This window comes from Ixodes scapularis, unplaced genomic scaffold (assembly GCF_016920785.2).
Source record: "Ixodes scapularis isolate PalLabHiFi unplaced genomic scaffold, ASM1692078v2 PGA_scaffold8__174_contigs__length_109621045, whole genome shotgun sequence".
Taxonomy (NCBI): domain Eukaryota; kingdom Metazoa; phylum Arthropoda; class Arachnida; order Ixodida; family Ixodidae; genus Ixodes; species Ixodes scapularis.
Window position 1 is genome coordinate 42,105,270 of NW_024609883.1, and position 19,489 is coordinate 42,124,758.

The 19,489-nt window shown below is 44.3% G+C and overlaps 1 protein-coding gene across 1 annotated transcript; it reads left to right on the top strand.

The window, feature by feature from the left end:
• Window positions 1-18,679: 18,679 nt before the first annotated feature.
• LOC121833563 (integumentary mucin C.1-like) lies at window positions 18,680-19,471 on the top strand (the record flags this gene model as incomplete). Its single annotated transcript, XM_042286964.1, has 1 exon — window positions 18,680-19,471. A coding segment is annotated over exon 1 (726 nt), but the record flags the coding sequence as incomplete, so codon positions are not given.
• Between the last annotated feature and the right edge of the window lie 18 nt (window positions 19,472-19,489).

The following is a 19,489-nucleotide window of genomic DNA, read 5'->3' on the forward strand; positions in this document are numbered from 1 at the left end:
ATACAAAATGTTCATAAAGTTTCACAGACGAACCACCAAAACACCTGAATGGGTTTCACTGAATGGTAACGCAATAATCTTTTCGCAAAGCCTCATGTAAGGCAGCATTTTTTATAGCTAGCTAAAAACTGCCTGGGCCATACGTGCATGATGCTAACCTTATTTAAATTTGATTTGCATGTATGTAGTACGTTATCAAACTTTTCACTGTACCTGGTTTTAAAAAAAATTGTGCAACTTGACAAGGAATGCAAGTTCTTATTGGCCACCATTTACATATATATAAACATTTTTACAGTTTACTGATCTGGGTGATTTGTCACCTTGCAGCATCAAGCAAGGCCCGCAGCACTGACAAGAGAAAGATGGACGCACTGAGGGCCAAGGTACGACAGGTCCGAGAACAAAACAAGAGGCTGCAAAGAAGGCTGCAACGACAGCGTCAGATGAGGACTGTTGCTGAAGTTGTTGAGAGTGTCCGCATTCATGTTTCTCCAGCTGTCGCTGCACTCGTTGAGGCCCAGCTTAGGATGAGGGATGTGAGCCGGTTTGGTCGACGATGGTGCAGCCAGAACAAGGCTTTGGCTTTGGGCCTCTACTTTCATAGCCCAAAAGGCTATAAGTATTGTAGACGACTGCTTCGGTTGCCATCAGTCCGATCACTGCAGCTGTGGCTTCAGCGTGTTCCACTGAGAGTTGGATTTTACCCCGAAATTTTCGAGCTGGTAAAGAGGCGAGCGACTTCTTTTTCACGAGCCGATCGAGCCTGCAGCATAGTGTTTGATGAGATGCATATTAAAAAAGAGCTCTCATACAACCCCTCATCTGACAGGTTTGAAGGACTTGAAGAGTATAGTAATGGTGTGCAAGGTGCGAACCTATCAAACAAGGCTCTCGTGTTTATGGCAAAAGGAATTCGAACACCATGGAAGCAGCCACTTGGCTACTTTTTCGCTCATAAAGGCACACCTACGAATGTCCTACAAGATCTTCTTTTCCAGTGCTACAGCCTCCTTGTGGATGCTGGCCTGGAGCCAGTAGCTGTGGTATGTGATCAGGGGAGCCAAAACATTTCCCTTTTTTCAAGCCTTATAACCCCCGAGAAGCCTTACATAGATGTCAACGGCAAACCTCTTTTTTTCCTTTTTGATGCTCCGCACCTCCTGAAGTGCCTCAGAAACATGCTATTTAAGTATGACTTCAAGGTTTCTGATCAAGTAGTAAAAAGCTCGTACATAAAGGAAGCTTATGAAAAGGACCGGAAACTTGAGATCCGTTCGATGCCCAAGCTGAACGCAAAGCACTTTGATTTGACGTTCTGCTCAAAGATGTCGGTGAAACTAGCGGCCCAAGTTTTTAGCAACCATTGTGCTGCTGCAATGTATGCCTTCGTAACGTTCCAGCAATTGCCAGCTGCAGCTATTCACACAGCGAGATTCGTTGAAAGAATCGACCGTCTCTTTGACAGCCTAAATAGCTCCCACAAATCGGCAAAAACGCCCTTCGCCTCTGCGATGCATAATGGCTCTGCCCATGAAGAGTTTTTCAAAGAGTGCATTGAAGTTTTTGAAACCCTGCAAGTACTCGGATGTAGACGGCAGCCAAACTGCATTCGTGGCTTTTGCTTAACAATGAGGTCTCTGATGATGCTCTGCAATCACCTCACAGTTACTTTTGGTTTCACCTACATTTTAACCCGCCACTTAAACCAGGATACGCTTGAAAACACCTTTGCTATTATACGTTCGAAGTCTGGAGCAAACGCAAACTCTACTTCTCGTCAGTTTCAGGCAGCGTTCAGACATCTTTTGGTAAGCAACTTGTTCAAGCTGACTGAAAAATCAAACTGTGCTGAGGACATGATGTCCCTCCTTGCTACTCTTCCGGTAGGCCTATCGGCACCCTCTGCTTCTCTACCCTTGGGAAGCTCAGTTTTCCTTAGCGCAGCAGACGAGTCGCCCTTAAACTACCCTTCGGCCATGGTAGCGAACAACATGGTTTATTTTGCTGGGTGGCTTGCGACAAGATTTTTGAAGGGTCATTCTTGTGTCGGGACATCTCAGCGATGTGAGCTGAAGAAAGAAAATGCATGTTTTTCTGAAGGAAACCAAGTTTTACTGTACTTGAGCGTGAAAGGCACTGCTGACTCGGACTTTGGAAACCTGTCAGTTCCCTCCCCTTCCTTCACATCATTCGTTGAGGCATGTGAGCGTGTTTTCGAGGCGAGGATCAACAACCTTATTTCAAAGGAGGGCATAGGGCGCACTCTTTGTGTACTTTTTCATCAGTAGGTCCAAAAGTCTCTTGTTGTGTGTGACAACAATGTGTATGACGACTTGTTTTCTCTGTTTGCAAGAGTCAGGCTACACTGGTTTGCACGAAAAAAAAAACACTGAACTTGTTGATGCATCAGCAAGGTGTAAAACTAGGCAGCACGTGCAAAGGCTAAGCTCTTGAGACTACACAGCGTACATTTTAAAAGTAGTATATGTGCTTTCCTAGCCTTTCGTATGGTATAAAAGACTATTTTCGTTTGCTCGATATTTTGCAACGTGTCTCGAAAAAATCTGGCGGGCGCACAATTTCGCGATCTAGAACAATATTTATTGCTTTCATATCCTTGGACTGAGTCATTTTTCGCGAGGTTTTTCAACTTGTGAAATTATTAAATATTAGGTCATCGCGAAAGTCAAGGTGCTTACTGTGCTTTGGGTTACTGACTGCTCATGTCGTTTTGTCACTGAATTAAACCTGTGGTTTTAGGGTCCGACGAAACACTGGCCTATTACCTGCAGCGTACTGGAGGGCACCAAAATTATTTACGCGTACAAGGGAGGTTACAGAGTACACAGCACCATCATACTGTTAGAAAGTTTTCTGGATTATGGTACCTTGCCAAAGAACGGCAAAATCGGCTGTTATTTTTGTTGAACACAGCTTTCCTCCAAACACTTTGAATTTTTTTATATTGATGGCTGTCTATAAATTGACAATGTCCACACAACAGGCAACCAATTGTACAGTGTGTTACGTGCTATCCTGTCATAATGTGCCTTGTGTATTGATCTAGTTTTCTTCCACCTTAAAACTAGGTATGATTGTATGCGTCTGACGAGCGTTCTGGTTGAGTGATTGTAAGCAGTTTTAAGTGAATAAAATGTTAGTGCAACATTGGACTGCATTTGAGTTACTGTTGCGTATCTTCAACGCTAACACACTCGAGAAACGTTATTGTTATTCACTTTGTTTGTGAGGTCAATCACCTTAAAGCCGCTCCCACATTTCTGAAAAGCTGAAGAAAAAAGCAAAAGTAGTTCTGTGGGATGAAAAAAAAATATTCTCGTAGTGAGCTGCCTAAAAAAGGCGGCCGCATACAAAAATTAAATTATTTTCGCGCAGATTTAAGAGTCCAAACAGGGTGGGGTAAATTCAACATAAAAAAACCGAGACTGCAGGCAAGAAGGACAACACACTAAAAGAAGTCAAACATAGCTTGGCACAGCTTTGTTTGAGATTTTTTAGTACCAGAAAGCTTTGAGGCTTTTTTTTAGAAATCGGGATTGCAGGCAAAAAGGACGATCGTCCTTTTTGCCTGCAGCCTGCAGTCTCGGTTTCTTGTTATATTTAATTTTCGCGCCAAACAATACATCAAAGTGACGTCACGTTTTTGTTTTTGTTTTTCGGAAGTGACGTAACTTCTTGTTTATTTTTTGTTCCGCCGGAAATGATATCACGACACATAGATGGCGCTAGCGAAGCCCCATGAGCCGCCATTTTTTCGACACGTGGGGTTCTATGGAAGCTTCGCTACCATATGTACATATACCTTGGCGCTATCGTCAATGAGGCCGTGTAGGTCATCCCACTTGGGCATGACGCTACGTATATTAGTGAAGAGGACAGAGAACTGCGACCGCTTATCGGGTTTATATTTTATTGCGAAAGCGGTGCAGTTTTTTCGTGTATTACATAGTTAGCTGCGCAATTCAATGACTAAATCTGAGTTGGTGTCGTATATATAGCATAAGTTGCCTGCATAGAGCCTTTCGAGACGTAGTTTGAAGGGACATTTCTTTGGTTTGACGAACTGAAGAAGTTTGTCGCGCGCTAATCTCGTTGCCGCCGAGAAGTCTTCACGAATTGCGAAGTTGGTTCCCTTCAATTTCGGCCCGCATGCCAGGATTAATTCCTTGTCCTTGAATCGACTGAGCTAAAAAATTATTGGACGGTTTTGGCTCGTTGCGAACTTTCCCAAGCGATGTGCCCGTTCAATGTTATTTGCATCAAGGCTGAAACCTAGCTGCCCTGTGTAGAATGCTATCAACCTTGTTTCGGATTGTTTCCAATTTTCTTCTGGTGAATCATCAATCCCCATGAAGAGCAAATTGTTTCTGCGCAGTCGGTTGCTGGCATCTTCGCTAGAGGCCTGAAGGGCTGCGATTTCGGTTGTGAGTGCTTTTGTGACTAGGGCCGGTTTAACATTGAGTGGGTCCGCCTTGTTATTTTTTAATGGAACTAGTCTAGCCTGGAGCTCTTCTATGGCCTTATCTGCTGCTGACTGCCGCTGTTTTACGGACGTTATTTCGGCGAGTATGTTTGATTGTCCCTGTTCGATACGGTTGAACGATGGCTATAATATATTTTAAAGTAGGCCCGAAGCTCGCTTCAACATTTACGGACAAGAGTAGAAGAATTTGTGATAGAAAAACGTTGGCACACATTTCACGGCACAAGAGCATAGAACTGCGCCATTTCAAGTCGTAGGGGCACGACACCGCGAGTAAACAATAATCACTACTTCTAGAGGCATACGCTCGATCGAATTCTTAACTAACCTGTATCAGAAGCAGGGGTGCATTCATCGTGTCGTTCGCGGTGTCGTGCCCCGTCGGGTAGGCGTGAACTGGGTGGTTATATAGGGCGTCACAGTCTTTGTTGGGTTGTGGCGAAGATCCAGGTTGCCAACCGCAATGGTTGGCTTGCTCCACTTTTGGCCAGATCCGCGATGGAGTGGATGTTTGGCCCGGATGGTCCGTCCGTAGGTCCGATATCTCGAACGGCTGGCGTCTGTGGCATGAGTCAGCAAGGCCGACGGTGAGTGACAGGACCTGTATCAGAAGCAGGGGCGAATTCATTATGTCGTTCGCGATGTCGTGCCCAACAAAGGTCCAATGATCGCAATGAAAGACACAATCCTCTCAAACACCAAAATGAGCTCGACAAGAGAAATCAAATGTCAAGGTCATGCTCATTGTTTTCTTCGACTACAAGGCTATCGTCTACTACGTATTTCTTCCACGGAGTGAGACAATTAATGGTTTTCGTTAACTTGAAAGACATTTGCGCAAGGCTGTGTGGAAGAAGAGACGTGAGCTGTGGCGATGTGGGGAGTGGGTGGTGGCACCGTGACAACGCTCATCTTCATTCTGCATCGCTCATTCGCAATTATTGCTCCAGAAACGCCATGTCTGTCATCCCCCAGCCCCCATACTCACCAGACCTGGCCCCTGTGGACTTTTTCCTGTTTCCGAAACTTGAGAATCCTTGAAAGGGCAGAAATTTGTCTCAACTGGCGAATTTAAAGAAATGTCGCTTGAGGTGCTGAACAGCATTCCAGAAGATTAGTTCTCAGGGTGCTTCCAGCAGTGAAAACAGCGGTGAGAAAAATGTAGCCGTTAGCTTCCCAAGCGGAGTGCTTTGAAGGAAACAATGCGTAGCGCAAGTCGTCTGCTTCTTGTGCAGGAGTTGCAGTGACGTCAGACCGACGCCGAGCTCTGATCGGCTTTGATTGAAAGGATAGTGGGTAGACCTCAGTGCTAGATGCCTTGAAGTCTACGCACTATTTCTTCTCAACCAGCCAAAAAAAGCTCGGCCTTTTAACATCATCGCAACCCCTGTGCAAGAGGCAGACTAAAGACTGTTTCACATGCTGCGATTCTAATCCGAAATCGGTGTGATATCCAGTAAATGGGCGATTAAAATCGCAGTCGCACTGTCGCAGCGGCTCTGCGACTGGTTTCCACCGTGTTGGTATTTTGTCGCAGAGTTGGGGCGATCATTTCATCGTCAACCAGCCGTTCATTAGCCAGCGTTCATCCGCGATAGTTGCGTATTCGAAAATAAATTTAGACACCCTAAAACTTTTGGTTTAATGCATAATTATTAAAAATTTCTAGTTACAGATTGTATTCGTAAAACATTTGTGTTTATTAAGACGTTTTCGTTGTATTTTAGGCAAAGTCAAACGCGTCGCATCCGTGTCCGAACAGCCGGCCGCGCCGATAGAAATCGCGCGGTTGTTGGAGCATGTCAAACCAAACATTGCGATCGCACTCGCTGCGTCGGCTGTCGCACCGATATTTTTCCAACAGTCACTGCATATGAAACACACTCTATGGTCAAACAGGCTTAACTTGCGCTCCGCATAGGATCGTAGTTCTCAAGTTTTGAGCAGCGCTCCAGGCGTGAAAATAGAATATTTGTGGCTCGTGTTTGGAACATGCGTCATTACGCTTCCGCACAACAGTTTGAGAGGGCAGCTAAGGCCGGTTCAGACACTTGCGTTTGAGTGCGTTTGACTACATTGCGTCGAGAACCGAAAGCGAGTCACCGGCACATCTGTGCTTCGTATGAAGCGTGGAATCCATTTCAAGGAATCAACTTGGCACGCGATATAAGCAGCAGGGATGTCCTGGCTTCTTGCTGCCGCAACGCAGTCAAACGCAGTCAAACGCAACTGTCGGAACCAGGCTTTAGGCGCCCGTTTCCGCGTTTCGCTGCGCCGACGCCGGCGTAACCGCTCCGCCAAATTTAGCGGAAAATGGAATTGGTGTTGAGGTCACGTGATGTCAATTGTCCAGCTAAATTTGAGCGGGAAAACTGTGGAAGCAGAGGAGGGTATGAAGAAGTAGGGGAGGGTACGGTGGAGGGGGATGAAAGGGTATGGAGGAGCAGAAGGGGGGAGAGGAAGGAGAGGAGGAGGGAAGGAGCAGGATGGGTGGATGAGAAGAAGGAGAGACGAGAGGAAGGGGGAGAAGAGAAGCAACACCTCCTAGAAATAGGGCCGCAGCGCTCTTCTCGTGACGTCGCAAAGGAAGGCAATAAGGGGCGCGCGTCGAACGAAGCCACGCGCGTGGATCGACTGTCGTAACGCGCTTTTAGTTACATACGCGTGTCTTATTAGTTAAACTGAAAGCTGCACATAGCAACGGGTCTAGAAAACATTTTAACACACGGGCAAAATATTACACCGCTAAATAATCGGTACGAAATGGCACGAGGTATGCGTATAAGACGTCTATAGAAAAATGTGGTTGTTTTAAGTCGAAAACATTAAGCCACGCACTTATTGCTGTAGAAATGCATATTTTATACAGAAATTTTTCGATAAAATGGCGAAACACGCAGTGATTGGACACAGCAATACAGATGAGTTAAAAATCAGGTAGACGTAGCTAACGCGGATACGGCTCGACAAGTGTCACTTACGATCATGTAAGCGATGTTATCGCGTGCAGTCACTGAATCAAAATTAATGTAATTTCGATCGATGGACATAATGGGGCCGACAAATAAGCTTGCGACGCTCATATAATCACTGAAAACCGCGAGCTTATTAAATCCCGTATTATTTAAACAATACATATTAACTTTCCCGTGTGGCAGGGGTACTAAACTTACTATTTACAGTCAACTAATTTACTTCTCCCTATGGGCTCGAACCACGGTGCAAAATACACTCTTTAGGTGAGGACACGGCGGGGTTGAACGCGCGGCGCGGGGGATCATATAGTGTTCGTTCGACGGGCATCCGAAAGGCTGCATTATTCCCACGGTGATCATTCCGCTGCCACCGTGCCCGCGGCTGACTGTGTCGCCGGCGGCCAAACGGCGAAACTGTGCGAGAGCGAAAAATATTATCTCGTTGCCATGATACCCCGGTGCACCGTGGTCTTTCTGCACGAGCAACAACCTCGCTGGAGCTCTGCGCGTGTGGAGCATGAGGCGGCACGAGCCGTCTTTGCCGTGCCCACCAGAGCCGAATATGTGGAGAGTTTGGTCAATGGGAGGCGCGGGCAGAGCCAGGGCGTGCGGCAGACTCGGAAAGAGGGCTTGGCAAGCTCTTTTGACCTACCAGAAGCCGAAAATAATCCCCTAGCGGGGGTAGCGAGAAACAGTTCTGATCGAAAGTCTATGTTCGTATATGATTTTAATAAGTGCTTAAGAGTGAAGTGTAGTAACTCTTTGTGGTTGAAAATAGGGTCACGTGTTGTTTTGATCATGATCATCCAGAAAGATGTAAGAAACGAATGCGCCGCTCAACTCTGTTTTGCGCGGACAGTGTGTGACTGGTCGGACGGCAGATTCCCGGCCCTCGGCGTTTGGCGTACGGATTATGTCGATCGTTCCGCTAGTCGCACTCTTCCACCATCATTTCGAATGAGCGTGATTGGTACATCACCTGTACCATATTTTCAGCCATCGAGAGTTACTCCAATGCAGTTATCAGGTTTGTTTCTCGCGACCACCACCAGGGTATTATTTCCGGCTTCTGGTTGGTCACATTCGAATTTCTGAAGACGCCCTGGAACACGCCCAGCCCGCTTTCGGCCAATGACGCCTCCTCATTTGTCTCCTATACTTCCCAACGAATGGCCAAACTCTCTACATATACGGCTCTGGTGCCCACGGGTCGACGAGTTACCTGCCGGTGCCGCTTCAAACCATAGTGAGAGAGAGTGAAGAGCGAACTTTATCGGGCACGTCGCGAGGAGCGCGCTGTCCTCACAAGAACAAAATATAACCTATTTTGTATACAATAATACTATTACCTTAATACAGCTCAGATTCTATAGTCCGTTGCAACCTAAGAACGAAGGGCGAGGGAAAGACGGGCCGGGGAGGAGGAAGCAGACGGAACGCTGGAGAAGAGAGGGGGAAACCTTCTTCTTTCTTTAGCGTTCCGTCTGCTTCCTCCTCCCAGGCCCGTCTTACCTTCGTCCTTCGTTGTTAGGTTGCAACGGACTATAGTATAAACGCGGTAAAGGCAACAAAATAACATTAGTATAAATAAACACATAAGCACCAACAACGCACTTTCAATAATCAAACAAACTTGTTATTTACCTTCCAGTAAAAACTAGAATATTACCACGCATATTTACAAATGCCGACGCAATAGCAAGCGGATAACGACGAAGAGCAAAATTTCATTCTATTACGATATTAAAACAAAATCGATTGCAACACTTTGCTTGCGTCTTACATGAACAAGAAAGCCCGTAAATAAGTTGTTTCTCACCCGTCGATCGTACTCATACGTCCCACACGATCCATCACAAAAACATTTCAACACGAACTTCTAGATGTCTCTCTCCGTCGAGAGAGAGGTCATCGGCCAGTGTCATCGTTGACTAGTTGCCACACACGTCACTCAAACCGTAGCAGGACTTGTTTCGCGAATCCACGTAGATGCCGTAGTATCAAGAGAACACAAAAAAACGACGGGTAGGAGGATCAAAAGAAGCAGACACACACCCACACACACGCACACACACGCACACACACACACACACACACACACACACACACACACACACACACACACACACACACACACACACACACACACACACACACACACACACGCACGCGCGAGAGCAGCACCAGCAGTGTGGGTTGAGTGGCTTAACATTGTCGACCCATCTCTTGCTCGTGCGCGCTCCCTCCCTGTGGCGACGACTGGATTCTTTTCAGGTTCCTTTCCCTGCTGAAATGTCTCAGCGTTCCTTTGCAGACAGTCAGCAGCTCACACAGCGTAAATTTACCAAAATCAGAGCCCGTACGAGGGTAGAAAATGTCGCATCGAAAATTCGGTGCCGGTTCATTCGAAAATTCTGGGGAGCTGCGGGACTGCGCGTGGTCGCGCGGTTACGGGGATAATAATAAATATAAATTTGGTACTTTCAACCTTGGTAACGCGTTGTATATTACGTTTATATTATATACATATTAAATTGTACGAGACTGTGCCTTTAACGCATGTATTAATGTCGGATAAATGCGCACGAGCATTACCGCGCCACTTGAGAAGAAAACATTTTTTCACGTCCATAGGCGTCGACAGCAGAAATTTTCTCACGTAGTTGCGCCATGGCATTAACGTGTACGCAGCTTCTTCGGACAAATCTTTAAGCGGCATTGGGGGTTTGAAGACATATTCGTCAAGATATTCATTTACACGTTTCCAACAAGGTTTTTGTTTTTTAGAGCGAAGCTCTTATTATTTATTTGTTTATCCAATACCCGCAGCGCCTTTCGGCATTACAAGGAGGGAGGGGAGGGGGGTTACATACGCCAAACATTACTTGAATACACACAAGCACAACTTCGCAACACACCACATCACTCTATATAAAACAAAATGACAGCAGGATAGCTTATGTCCATCGAAGCAGATCTCGAACCCGCAACACAATCTGCATAACTTTTATTTTAGCAACTTTACCGATTTCAGAGCACAATAAAAGGCATCGATTAACAATATTGATACTACAGCAGAATGCAATCGGTTCCATTGGCAAATTGTTTTCGGGAAGAAAGCACTACTAAAAAACTGCAGTCGTACATCTGTACTCACGAACCTTATGAACGTGATTCACTCGCGCGGATTGGTAATGTGGTGAAAAAAGATAGGTGTCACGTGGGGTTTCGGTTTGGGAATGATTTATACTATAAAAAAACTTCAAGCGAAGCTTTGCTCTACGGTGTTCGAGTCTATCCCACTGCAGAGTCTGTTTTGCACCTGACACCACCCCAATCTCTCTTTTACCAACCATCCCAATACATTGCGCTTCGCAAAGTTTTGCACCTTTTCTATTTATCTTTATCAGTGATAGTCGGCGGGCCCCACACAGTGCAGGCATATTCTAAAATAGATAACACATATGTTTTATACAACAGCTCCCTTGTGACTTGAAAAAAGTTACGCGTATTTCTGCGAAGAAAACGCAAAGATGTTGAAGCCTTTGTCACGGTATAATCGACATGTCGACTCTAATGCAACGAAAATCTAAAGAAAACACCTAAATACCTAAACTCAGAAACCACTTCTATATTGATATTGTTTATTTTATAACAAAATTCGCTCACTATTTTTCTGCTGGAAAATATCATGCATACGGTTTTATCCAAATTCAGGTTCATCCGCCATTTTTCAAAACGCGTTTCTATTGCATCTAATTCTTTTTGGAGGATAAGATTATCAAATTCACAATTAGCTTTCCCATATAATATGCAATCATTTTCAAACATTCTCATGCGTGATGTGACGAACTCCGAGATATTGTTGATACAAAGTAAGAAGAATAAAGGTCCCAAAACCGACCCTTGCGGATCCCCGGATGTCACATCAGAGATACCCGATTTCGTGTCAACTACTACCACATACTGACATCTTGCGCGTAGGCACTCGGAAACCAAGGAGATAACACGAGGGTTGATATTATAACGCCACATTCTTTCAACTATAATAACGCGTGAGGCACCACATCAAAAGCTTTTTTGAAATCCAAGAAAATACAGTCGACAGTTGAATGGCTCTCCAGCGCTTCAGCTATATTGTCCGAAAATTCCTTTTTTTTTTTTAGATATTTAGATTTTTAGGGTTTTGATACTCACGCAGGTTTCGTGCGGTGCTGCATCACGGAAGCTGCTTGTCGAAGATGACAGGACTGAATCCCAAGTATGTCCACCAGGCGGCAGGGTATCCAAGTGCAAACACGAGCATCGGTTTTCGAAATGCGCCGCCGCTGACTTTGGCCGATGTCCCTTAGTGGCCTAGGAGCACTGGTACAGTATCGACGGCATCGAGGGGAACCGAGGTATATCGGGCAGACTTGTACACGTTACTGAAAAATAGTAAGGAATTACATTTACAATTACTCAAGGCTAAATTGTAATTTATTACAATCACAATTACCATCCCATAAAAGTAAGTGACCGCTACCCCCAAAAGTAATCCGTTACTTTCATGGCGTTACTTTCAACAATATTTTCCTCAATTAAGAAACAAATGGAAGAAAGTTATTCAAGTTCTTATTGTTGCCACCTGTTCCATTTATTGACTTTGAGTATTTTGAGCAATACCTGACTCTCGAAAGTCTCGTCAGACATTTTGTGTTATTCCTTACTCGATATATCGATTGCTACGCTGAACATTATTTGAACTGAGGCACTAGATAGGAGTGCAGTATTATGCCTCACGAATGTTTTATGGTCTTCATCGAGCTTTTTCATCGAAGCAATGGAAGTGCTATTTACCTCAAAGATAGAGCAAAGCTTCGTCTTTGCAGCCGTTGCCTGATATTCTAGAGTTTTAGTAGAGTTGGTAACAGTAAGGTGATAATTAAATAATAAATAAGGTTTGGCTCGATATTCTTCTTCCTTTGGTTCTGAACAGGTCGAGCCTCGGTTGAGACGTTGGTGAATTAGAAAAAAAAAGTTCCCAATATTTGAATATAAGTAATCGATAAAAAACAACAGGACACTCATAACTACAATTAATTAGAACGTTGGTTAAAACAAGCAAATGTGAACGCACGTTTGCCATGTGTACCTTTCTTGGTGTCGTTCAAAAACGCACGGAGCACGGACCGACTGCAGTTTACTCCGGTGTTCTCCAGATAGACGTCCGCTGATCCCATGGGCAGCGAAGGGCCGCTCGCGAGTTTCACTCTCTCCTCAAGCCCAGAATATCAAGTATAGGTTAGCCACCATTATGTTTTATTTGTAAAACTGTCTGCTTGAGATAAGATGCGTCCTGCTGGGGTAAAAACAGGAAGAAGAAAAAGGAAGACTAAACCATTTTCGAAGTGCTCGCAAAAAGCTGACTCACAAAAAGGGTGACTGAGATGGAGATAACCTGGCTGCAATTCACAAATAAAGTGGGCCAACCCTAAGAGTTGGAATACAAAAAAAAGTAAATATATTTTAAAACAGGGTCAAATAAGGGGAAAGAAGCAGGAAAAAATACATCCTGTTTTCTAAGAGAAGGTGATAAGTGTGCATCGACGAACAAGGATGCTTGTGGCAATAACACCTTCAGATATTATCACATCTCTTTTAGTGGATTTTAGGGTAGACGGCGCTTTGTCTTGTGTTCCGACATTATCAAAATGGTCCTAGTCACTATAACCGAGAAGGGCTTTGTTAATTCTTGTCTCTGCACTTACGGTCTTGAGCTCCTCCTCTCCCTGCCTTCGATCGTAAAGAAAAAACAAAGACAGCAAAAAAAGCGGATATAACTTAAACGCCCCCAATTTTTTTGTAGAAATGTTTATTTTGATTTTTTTACATTCTTGTTAGGGTCTAAAAACAGTAAATTCAGGGGCTTTGTTGCAAAAAAAAAAAAGGGTTTTGCGGAACTGAAGAGTGCCAAGCCTCCCTTTGCGCTGGTCAATTTGAACTTTGAACATTATGCCGAGGACACCGGACAAAAAGCTAACAGGAGCTGTCTTGACTGGGTCCGGTGCCCTTGCATGTACAGGGAACACAATCATATTTAAACAATCCTAAATATTTCTTACAATATTCAAATCCAACAATTTAAAATGTTCCAATAAAAATTTTAAAATCACTGACATTAGAGAACATTTTTTTTTCTTAATTTAACAACACAAAAAAGTACGCAATGTTTTCTTAGTTATACAATGAATATCGATGCGGTTCATTACAATGTTGTTAAGCAATGTAGGTAGATTATGAGCAAGAGACTGCAGTGCATAATTTGTACGGAAATGGGGAACCTTCCAGAATTCTCTACGACGAACATCGAAGACTGATTCACGCTCAGTCAGGTTTGCTAGCTGTGACAAAAAAGCAATAAACTCCAAAGTTGAAAAGGCGTAAGAAAATAGCAAACGATAGTCATAAATACAAGAAACTTTCATGATATTGCAACTCAAATATAATGGTTCAGCATGTGTGTCGTACGGAACATTAGCAATGAAACGAATAATTTTTTTCTGAAGAGTTATTAGTTTGTTGACGTTACTTTTGGTCGTTGTGCCCCAAACTAAATGGCAGTAGTTGATTTGTGAGCCGAACAGAGCATGATAAATTTGAACCTTAACTTTTGTAGGCAAAAGAGAGCGACAGTGACCGATGATGCCAGCTACCTTTGCCAGTTTGTGAGTTAGAAGGTCTATATGATGATCCCATTGCATAAACTCTGAAAAAATTATGCCTAGCGTTTTATGATGACTTACAATTTCAATTTCCTTGTTTCCAATCTTAAGAGCGTAACTACCATCAATATGTTTATTTACAGGTCTAAAAACAATCGCTTTTGTTTTGGTAGTATTTATTTCGAGGCCATTTTTTTCTGACCATAAGAGAATTTGCGTGACAGTGTCACTGCGCTCAACTTTACCAAAATGAAAACGACTTTTTCTTTATAAGGGGGGGGGGGGGGGGTTGGTCCTAAAAAAAATGTAACGGATTACAAGGAATCCGTTACCCAAAATATGTAAGGCAATTACTTTAAAATTACTCTAGAAAATATGTAATTATTCCGTTACTAAATTACCGGCAAATGTAACGGATTACAAGTAATTTCGTTACTTGTAACGGATTACGTACAAGTCTGATATCGGGGAACCGCGAGCTGCAAAAGGCGGCAACTGCCAGTGTCCAGCTGGGGCGTGGAGCCGGCACCACGTTGTCAGTGTCGCTCACGCAATTTCTGCTACTTACGCAGGTTAGTGAAATGTTTACTTGTAAAACGTTTACTGTTTTTATCTTGCCGGTTCTACCCCAAGTGCTGTATAACAATGTCAAGACTCAGTCGCTTGTGAAGTACCATGCACGTCATCACTTTTCCTTGTTTCTGCGGCTTGCGTTTTATTTATTTTATTGCTTTTACTGCGTGGCGACGTTCAATTAGACCCAGGTCCTGATAATTAGCCGACTCAGCATATGATTTTGGACGGGCAACTGGGGATTAATGCACAATTAAATAACATCGAAATAAAACAAGTAGCGCAACGGGCTACCCTTCAAGGTTTAAAAACGCGTATTGTATCCTAAGAAAGGAAGGTTGCAAGACTTGCGAAATTGGAGGCGGCCGTGACAGAGTGTAGGATTAGCTGCGACAGCCAACAGCGTGCAATGCAGTCCCTTCTGTAAAAGGTTGGTAATCTTGAAAATCGCGTTAGAAGATGTGCTCTTGTGTTTTACGATATAAAAGATGAGAAAGCAAATGAATCATGGGCGGTGTCGGAACAACTAGTTAAAGGACTATGCGAAACAAAGCTCAATATTAAGCCTACAACCATTGAAAGAGCTCGTAGGATTGGGAAATTTAGTCTAGACGAAACAAGACCTTTCATTGCGAACTTCTGGTCGCTTAAAGAAAAACAGTCAATTCTGGGAAACGCAGATAAGTTTTAAGGTTTGAGTATCAATGTATCAGAACATTTTTGTGAAGAGGTACGTAAAAAAGACATTATCTATGAGAGTCAGTTTGCCAAGAGTTTCAAGGATGACGATACGCGGGTTAACCTCAGGCACGACTTCTTTATCTGAATGATACCAAATACATTTATGATGATGACATCAATCAGTTAGTGCGTATACTGACCCTCTCGCTACAGTCTCGTTCCGTGTTATTAACTGCCGTAGCGTCAAAAATGAATTGACGATTTTTCTACCCCCGTGGATACAGTTAAACCGTCGATTGTTATAGGCATAAAACCATGGCTAATTAATGACACAATAGACCGCAAAATATTTCCTGATCGCTTTACTTGCTACAGAATAGACAGAGATAGTCGTGGTGCCGGTGTGTTTATTTCAGTGGACCAGGGGATTTCTTAGAGCAAGATTGAGGTTGAACTAAGATTGTGCGAAGCTGTATGGGAGATATCGGTTGAGACTTCGAAATGGTGAAACTTTGGCAGTTTCCTTCCTTTACCGGCCGCCAGCAAGTCCAGTTGACGTACTAGCTGAGCTCACAGTTGTGGTTGAAACGATTAAATCCGATAGCATTGCTATAGGTGGTGATTTCAATTTGCCCGACCTTAACTCGCACCAACCAAGCACACACTCTGGAGCAGCTCGTGGGCTCACTGCAGTAATGTGAAATTTTATCAACACTCTTCTCGTTAACTAAAACAGTGCCAGAGCCCACTCGAAGGGACCACATACTAGACCTTTTCCTCACAAACGAACAGGATTTGGTGCAAACTACTTTAGTAATTCCGGGAATCAGCGATCACAATGCTGTCCTTTGTGAATGAAATTGGATTTGGATCGCGGAAAAAATGTATAATGACAGCAGTCGACGCATATTTAATAACTAGAAAGCTGATATTACCGTGATAAACGCTGGACTAGATGCATATTTTGCTCTTTTTGAAACGCTTGCTGACTCATGTTTTATGGCTGAATTATGGAAACTTTTCAAGACGAAAGCTTTGGAATTGCAAAAAAGCACAACGGCAACGCGCGCGTTGCATTATGGGACGTTTCTCAACGAGAACGTGCGCGTTGCATTATGGGACGTTTCCGCTAAAGTTAGTGGGGAAATTTCCACGCTAAATTTAACGGAAACATTTTCCCGCTCAATGTAACGGAAAAATTTTTATGTGTTGGCATTTATTGCGTTGGTGCATGCAGCCGCCTCTGCATTGGACTGGTTTGGACTGGACCGTCGATTGGACTGGCTTTGTGAAACTGCGGCGCGGCTCTCGTGACACTCTTTCGCTTCGTTTGTTCGCTCGTTGCGTCCGCTTTCCCTCTTACATAAGAGGAAAAGAGTCTTCACGCACGCTTCCAATGAACCGCCGCTGCTAACGCGCACTCCTTTTACGATGGCACGGGGTCGAAGGCACGTAGGTTCCTTTCCACTGTATGCACAACGTACGCGAAGATGTAAAGCCGAGACGCAGCGACGACGCCGTTTGCGCATAACCGCCAGCACCCGTGGAAAAGATTGGCTTGCTGTTGTGCTTGTGCGATGGAGAAGAGGGGTTTTGGTATTGCTCAAAAAAGCAAAAAAAAAAAAAAAAAAAAAAAACGCTGCGAGGTTGGAATTTCTATTTCTCGCAGAATTTGAACCCCTGCGCTAAATGCTAGCAAACTTCGTCGAGACTCGGCGTAGCAACAACAGCGATTTCACATCTTTCTTTAGTACAGCTTTTGGTTATTTTGTGTTTTCTAAGATCTCGCCAGGGTTTGTAGGTCTGTGATATTTCAAGCACATTTTTGGGCACCAATGAGTTAACGCTTATTGAAAATTTACTTTACAGCCCTCTAAGTTCTTGAAAATGTCTCCGCCTCCGTATGTCACTGCACCCAATCGGAAAAGGCGAAGCATAAGGAGGCTCTGATGAAAGGGGTGGGCGAGAGTATGTTCGCGTAGTAATAGTTTTTGCTAAATATGTACATGAGCTCCGTGTTAACGTTTCGTTTTGTTCATTTCTTAGGGTGGGAGGTCTCATTTTACACGAAATCGAAGTTTGTCGTTATTTTTTTTTTTCGGAGTCGGACAACAGATGGACGTTTACGGGGACTTATACGGCATAAAAAGTTTCATGGACATGGGATTTCCTAACTTTCAAGGAGCATACCCGTGACCTCAATAGTTCAAAGACCACCAGGTACAAATAAGAGAATTGAGTACGGTACAAGAGGCGTTGTTCCGAAGAAGAAACAAAGAGCAACATGGCGTACAAATTAGTGGGGTCTATGTTCTGACTCTTAAATCAACGAAAAAAAAAGTGTTTCTGTCCCTTTGAAAAAAACGTTTTTTTTTGTTTTTTTTTTCACACTTTAAAGCTTTTTTTTGTTTTGTTTTGTTTTTTCAATAGCAGTTTTAATTTTTCGTTTCTTTCGTTTTTTTTTTATTTTATGAAACCCGTGTGGGCTAATTTTGGAGGTTTATCGGTCTTTACTAAAAACGCCGATCGCTGTAGTTACGAGGCACCACTCTGATGAATAGGGGACGTGGAAAGAACGCGGAATTTGTTCGTGAAACTGACGCACTCTCTTCGGAGTAACAGCCGGTACTGACGACATAAGAACGGGGACAAAACAACGCACTGAGAGATGTCTCGTTTTTTCCGTGCCTGTTTTTATGCCTTCTGGAACATTCTAAATCGCGAAGACAGAAGCATGAACCTAATACACAACGTCCCAGATTTTTTTTAAACTCTCGGTGACTTCATTGGCCTGGTAATCCCGAGAAAGACAGATATTGTAGAGCTCCGCGTAAAATTGCGATGGAATGTACCGAGGCCCTTGTTAGGTCGGCGAGCTCCGATATCGCCAACTCGTGGAAGGATTATTTTATCTCTACCGGATCAGCGTCAGGTCTTTGTCGCCCTACTAGGGCAACGAGCGGTCGGTTATCTCATAGCCGCAATTCTCTCTACAGCCTATAGTTCATTTTTAGATAGCATTAGAAACGGTGGAAATTACGAACCGAGTGAGCCAATAAGGGCTTATGACCACTCACCCCCGGAGTTTCATCGACAATCTTATCGGCTCACTGGCACCAAAGCGTTTACCTATTGAAAAATTATGCTGACTTAGATACTAGTCTCCTAATGAGACGTTGACCTCCTTGACGCAACTTGTGAAAAAATAGAGATATACCAGCGGGAGGTGGAAGACAGATTATCCAGCAACTACAAAAGGGAACGCTGTGGTCTCCGGGCAGTAGTGATCACGTACTCCACGCAAGATGCGCCTGGGTCTCTCCCTTGCCGTTGCGTTGCTGGGGACCTTACACCTGACCTCGTCCGTCTCAAGTGGTATATTGACACCCAGTGCCTTCGCTGTGCAACACGACCTTCCTGCGGAGGTTCCTAGCGCATCAGCCGTCGAACGTAAAAACGTTTCTTCGTCGGGAAGTCAGAAATGTGGAATGTCGAAGGTAATAGTCAACGAAACGACCGTGATCACCATCCAAAAGACCGTAGAAACGAAGACCATCACTGACCAGAAGTGTTGCTGCCCCGAAGATATAAGTCTACAATGTAAAGGTTGCCCCGACGGTGGAGCAAAAGAGGAAGCTCCTGTTACAGTACCTCCGACTGCTACGGAACCTGGCACGTCAACGACGCCTCAGACACCAACAGCTCCCACCAAAGGTCCTACGACCACCACTCCAGATCCTCAGACATGGAAGAGAGCCCAGACACCGACAGTACCTATCACAACAGAACCCCCAACTGTATCAACAACGCAGGCACCAACAGTTCCATCCACGCGTCTAACGACCCCAACTACAGAGCCCCCAACTTCACCAACAACACAGGCACCAATAGTTCAAACTACACGTCCCACGACAACCACTATAACGCGCCCAACTTCACCAACCACCCAGGCGCCAACAGTTCCAACCACGCGTCCTACGACCGCAACTACAGAGCCCTCAACTTCATCAACAACCCAGGCGCCAACAGTTCCAACCACGCGTCCTACG